Source organism: Gossypium raimondii, chromosome 10, assembly GCF_025698545.1.
Source record: "Gossypium raimondii isolate GPD5lz chromosome 10, ASM2569854v1, whole genome shotgun sequence".
Classification (NCBI taxonomy): domain Eukaryota; kingdom Viridiplantae; phylum Streptophyta; class Magnoliopsida; order Malvales; family Malvaceae; genus Gossypium; species Gossypium raimondii.
In genome coordinates this window covers 5,522,390-5,527,966 of record NC_068574.1, presented here as the reverse complement: position 1 = coordinate 5,527,966, position 5,577 = coordinate 5,522,390, and the positions used below count along the sequence as shown (strand labels likewise).

The 5,577-nt window shown below is 30.8% G+C and overlaps 1 protein-coding gene across 1 annotated transcript; it reads right to left on the bottom strand.

Moving 5' to 3' along the window:
- Positions 1 to 1,139: 1,139 nt before the first annotated feature.
- Positions 1,140 to 3,913, bottom strand: LOC105776841 (beta-fructofuranosidase, insoluble isoenzyme CWINV1). Its single transcript, XM_012599778.2, has 7 exons — positions 3,570 to 3,913; positions 3,410 to 3,418; positions 2,444 to 3,303; positions 2,187 to 2,345; positions 1,829 to 2,067; positions 1,645 to 1,735; positions 1,140 to 1,562 (listed from the first exon to the last, which is right to left on the bottom strand). Exons 1-7 carry the CDS (start codon positions 3,886 to 3,888, stop codon positions 1,383 to 1,385), a joined length of 1,857 nt encoding a protein of 618 aa, XP_012455232.2. The 5' UTR covers positions 3,889 to 3,913; the 3' UTR covers positions 1,140 to 1,382.
- Between the last annotated feature and the right edge of the window lie 1,664 nt (positions 3,914 to 5,577).

Below are 5,577 nucleotides of genomic sequence, written 5' to 3'. Positions count from 1 at the left end.
TTTTATATATAAACATTATTCCTTAAATATTTTAAAATTCATTCAATATCTTTATTATATTAATTTAAAATATTTTATGTATAACAATAGATTTTTTTACTTAAAACCAACAATTATATCATTAAAATATTAATTATAAAAAATAAAGAATGTAAATTAGGACTTAATCTAAGAATAGTTTTATTTTATTTAATAATTGATTGAATATTTGAAAATTTTATTGCATATGATAAATTTTAAAATAAAATTTGGATGGGACGGCCAAAGAGTGTGTAAAAAGTGCTTAAATATTAGGGTAGATGTCCCCAACTACAGCTTAAATTATAATTTAGCTTCTAAATTTTAAAATGATTTAATTGAGAGTATTAATATTGTATTAGTTAAGTCCCTTTGTTAGTTTAGTAGTTATTTTTATATTAGATGTTGGATTAAATATGACTTGGAGTATATTTAAAATAAATTAATCGAAATTTAAACACAAATGGAACTATCATGTTGATAACTTGGATTCAACGGATTAATAAAAGAAGAAGAAAGAAATAGTCCCTTTAAATTTCAATGACAACATTTGTTTTTTGCAACATATCAAATCTAAATTGTTCATATAGTGAATATATCTGTGCTTTAAATATGCTTCACATCAAATTTAATCGACTTGACTTTTAACAACCATTGTGACATTAAGTTGATGGAAAGACTTGATAATATAATTTTAATATTTACGAGATTCGATTAATTTAAAATCTAGAATAAAGAGGTACGGGTAATTAATTTCAAATATTATGTAGGTTATTAAATTTCGTCAATTTTGTTGAAACTTCACCAATAAATAAATGAAGTTGATAATTAAACATTTTGAAGAATAAGCAAGTCCCATGCTATAATAGGAAGAAAATCATGTAGGATCTTATCTAATATCATTAACATCTAAAATTAATTCCAGTTTTAGGGTTACCAAATTTCTCATTTACTACCAAAATATCGATTTATTACCAAAACAAGTTATCAAATTTTAGAGTTTGGTTACTAAAATACTTAATTTAATTATATGTTCCATTTAGCATTACTTTTAATACAACCATTAATCATATCATTTTTGTTGTTAATTTGGGAAAATGAAATCAAAAGCACCCATAGAATAATAAGGAACATATCAAATTGACCCTTTTTTTATTTTTATTTCGTCTACAAAGAGATGAACATATGGTGTAAGGGTACGTACTAGTTTAAATTACAAGTGAAATTAAAAGGTAGAAATGGTCTGTAATAACATGAAATTGTTTCTCTCTATCCATTTCTTTTTCATTGCATCGTTAAATTTGTCCATTTAAATGTCATCAGTTGCCATACTTTGATGCCATTTTTGAAACTATAATATAGTTTCAATTGATTTTAGCTGTCTTCATGCTCCAAGCATTCAACTTTGAAATCTTTATAGATTGACTTCCATAGTTGAATGCATACAAATGGGCGGCCTTGTTAATTGCTAACGTAGGATAAACTCTAGATGTGATGCAAACTTTCCCACCTCCACCAAAGCTCTCCACTATGGAATGATCTATCTGTTTAAAAAAAAAAAAAGGGGGTCTCAAAATGATGAAATGGTTACTTCAAAGCTCAGATGAAGAATCAACTAAAACTTACCAAGCTCCTCAGTGACAACTTGTGATGTCGAATGTCTACATCTAGGAAAGCTCCATATGTTGTCATGTCATTATCTTGATTTAGGGAAGATCTGTCAGATAGATGAACAAAGCCAAGAGTTAATGATTTTAATTTGTTTAGTTTGGGAGAAAATTGAAAAGGGGTTTGGGAATTTTTTTCAGACCTGGATTGGTCACCGCACATTAAAACCATATATTTGTTATGGCCTTTGAATATTCTGAAGAACACTGCAGTCCTCTCTTTCAGGCCCTCCGAAGCAAGAACTAGCAACCCAAATGGACCGAGACTCCCTTTAACCGATGCACCCTTTCGGCTACATAGGAGCTGTGGGTTAGTCCAGCTTGGTTCTAGCACCTCAGCTTTCTCAAAGTCTTTTATCTCAAAAGAGACCTCAACATCTGCCTGTACAAATACGAACGAAAAGGACGATGAATGAATACGAGGCACGTGGTGAAAACCCATTGTCTGGTTTTTATGACCAGCAACAATGAATAAAGAAAGTAGAAGCAAAACAAACTCACCTGTGCAGCAGTGACACCAGAAATTTCAATTACAGATCCTCCCTTGAGTAACTTGTTTGCCAAGCCAATGTGGTTTGTACGTAGCTTTTCTATTTCAGTTACTGGCCATTGCACCAATTGTTTGCCAGATCTGGCTAGCCAGATTTTCCTAGGAATTGCCTGCAAAATTGGAGACCGTAATAGCGATTTGATTATAGACTTCGTAGCTGTCAACTTAAATTACTTAATAAACAAACAATAACTAAACCAAAACTTACGTGAACTCCAGACCATCCTTTCTTGATATCATCAGCCACACTTGATGATTCATTGATCCAACCTGTTAAGATTCTCCGGTTCTTGAAATCGTCAAAGAAAGTCTTGGAAGCATAATATTTGCCATAATCGTATCTCAACCCCGAATCACCCTCCACAGATCCTTCATCCGGTTTATAAACGTCCTTGACATTGTCGTACGAGCCAATAGTATAGCAGTCGTGCCTGGTATTATCTAAGCTGACCTTAAGTACATGCTTGACATAAGGGCCATTAAGAGAGGTATCAACACCGTTCTGGCCATGAATTGGAACAGGGTAAAAGTCAGGGCATTCCCACATCCCAGTGTTAGCAGAATGCAATGGGGTTTTAGATTGATACCAATTTACAAAATCTTTGCTTTTGTAAAGGATTGCTAAGCCTAGCTGATCCACTTTGCTTCCAATGACGACCCTCCATTTATTGTCAGGGCCTAACCAAGCAGTTGTTGGATCTCTGAATGAACTTGAATTGATTTGATTTTGAGCAGTGGGTTGCATCAAAGGGTTTTTAGTAGATTTAACCCATTCTCTAAGGTAAGGGTCGGATAAATTCTTGGGGATGGCTAGATTCTGAACTTGTCTGTTTTGGGAGTCAATTCCAGTGTAAAGCATAGCTGGTTTGCCACTAGAGAGGATAGTGGCTGAACCGGACCAACAACCATTGATATCAGATGGCTGGGATGGAAAAATGGCTGGCTCGTGGGGGGTCCAATTCACAAGATCATTTGATGTAGAATGAGCCCACACAATGTTGCCCCACACTGCACCTTTTGGATTGTATTGGTAGAACAAGTGGTAAACTCCCTTGTAAATCATAACTCCTGTAATTTAATAATATCATCTTAGAAATGTAGGATAATACATTAGAATTATACTGCAAATCATGAAGCAAAAAAGATGAAAAAGTATCAGGAAAAAAGTGCTCACCATTAGGATCTGTTCATCCATAGGTAACCATTTGCCAAATTCCAAAGTCAAAGCAGATCAAATGACAATAAAACATGAACCAAATAGTTAGTGGTACAAAGAAAAGCAAATAAGGAAGTGACTTGAAAGAGTTTATCATGTGAGGAAACATATATATTACCATTAATCCAATTCTTGGGAGGTTGAAAATGATAGCCAGTTCTGTAAGGTTGATTTGCAGGTGCAGAAGATAGAAGACCTAGAAGGTGTTTGTAAACATGGTGTGAAGCTTCAAGCTCCACAATTCCATGTCCAATCAAAAGAGCAAAGAAGAAAAAGAAGGCAACATTAGAGTTGGCCATGTTTTGCAGAGTGGGATTGGGATGGATGAGAAGTTGACAACTCTCATTTATAGGAGAAACAAAAAATGCATAATTTGCAGGATAATGATGAAAATGAAGTGAAATATACCTAGAAAAACGAAAACTGAAAGCTGTCATTAGAAAACTTGAAGGAGAAATAACAAAGAAATTGCTGACATTTCCATTGTATTTTAGTCTGTCAAACCCATGACCGCATTAGTTTACGTGAAGATGTCCCTTTTAATATTTTATAACTCACTGTTTTACGGGTTGACTTTTATTATAACAACCTTGATTAATCCAACCACTATGAATGAAACATAAACTAAAGTTGTGGGAAATTTACCTTAAAACCGCCTCTCAAGCTGCTACTGCTAGGGTTATATTTTTAGCAGCCTTAGATATGGTTATATATGTGGCTTCAATTAAGGCTTAATCTAAGCTTCTTACTCTTTTATGTATTAAACATTAATAATAAATATTTAAATATAATTAAGCAAGTAGTATAATTTACTTGCCCAACACCCTCATGTGCTTTTCATTGAAATGAAACAGCCTCATGTGCTGATGGTAAGAATATTCTGGTGTATGGCATCAACGTCTAATACCTACCAATTTTATTTCTACTTTCAATTATATAATAATTTATTTGAATGGTAAATTAGGTTTGGGTTGTAAAAGAATTAGGCTAGCTAACCATATGGAGAATGATTCTCATTTCGGTCAAATTAAGACACATATAAAGAGTGATGTTGCGATGGTAAAATAAGAAAAAAACAGAAATGTCATTGCGACGACACGATAGGAGACGTCGTGACATGACAATAGTCAAATTCTGATTATATGTCCCTGTCCAATTCTGATTAATATAGATTATTTAACTTATGAATTTAGCCTATAAATAGATTTTTTTTACTTAGAAAGATCAACCCATAACACATTTAATTATTAGCTTTTACAAGCTTTCAAGGAATTTTGTGTTTAAGTTGTAAGTGTTCTTATTTTTAGGTTTCGAGATATAATTTTTAACTTCATTTTTATACTCTTTGTTTTTGTTGATTTAGTAAAATTATCTTTACCCGTAATTTTATCCTCTTCAGAAGAGTTTTTCGCGTAAAATTTGTATGTTCGATTTTTCAATTTCTTTATTATTTTCTTATTCCATTTATCTCCAACAAACCCTATCCTATACATATTAGACAACCATGTTTAAAAGTTTCACCTTACTTAATTTTGAACAATAATTTTGTAATTTCCTTCTGAAATAAACAAATTTAAATCAAACAGGTTGATTTTTCCTTGGGGAGGGAGGGTTGACTATAAATATTTTAAAAGTATTTATACTTTTATATCAATAATCTATCTATTTATATAATATATGTTTTTAACTAATGATCTTATTATTAAATTTATATTTAAAAATAATTATAATATTTAATTTAAAATTATTGTTTCATATAATTGGATATATTAAAATTAAACACTTAGATAAATTATATATAGATATTACATGTATTATTAATTTTATATTATAATAACAAAAGTAATCTAATCGTACATGCAGTTTGTTTTCAAATAAATATAATAAAAGATTATTAATATAATATAATTATAATTATAATTATCTTATTATTAGTGTTTTAAATAAATACAAAATAATTTTTATTATTAGTAGTACTATTTAATTAAATTTTGGATTCATATTAAATTATACTTGTATTTTGTAAAAGAATTGAAAGGGTAAACCAATGTGTTACAACTTAAAAGGTTACATTTGATTACAGAAAATATTTTCTATCTTCATTTTCATAAAATAATTTTTAAAAA

What these genes read in the sequence shown, in the direction of transcription:
- LOC105776841 (XM_012599778.2), bottom strand. Translation starts at nt 3,888, where the DNA reads ATGACAGCTTTCAGTTTTCGTTTTTCTAGGTATATTTCACTTCATTTT. An exon ending in AAGGATGGTCTGGAGTTCAC is followed by an intron (nt 2,346 to 2,443) that starts GTAAGTTTTGGT and finishes CCAATTTTGCAG; the next exon opens with GCAATTCCTAGGAAAATCTG. An exon ending in AGTTGTCACTGAGGAGCTTG is followed by an intron (nt 1,563 to 1,644) that starts GTAAGTTTTAGT and finishes TTTTTTAAACAG; the next exon opens with ATAGATCATTCCATAGTGGA.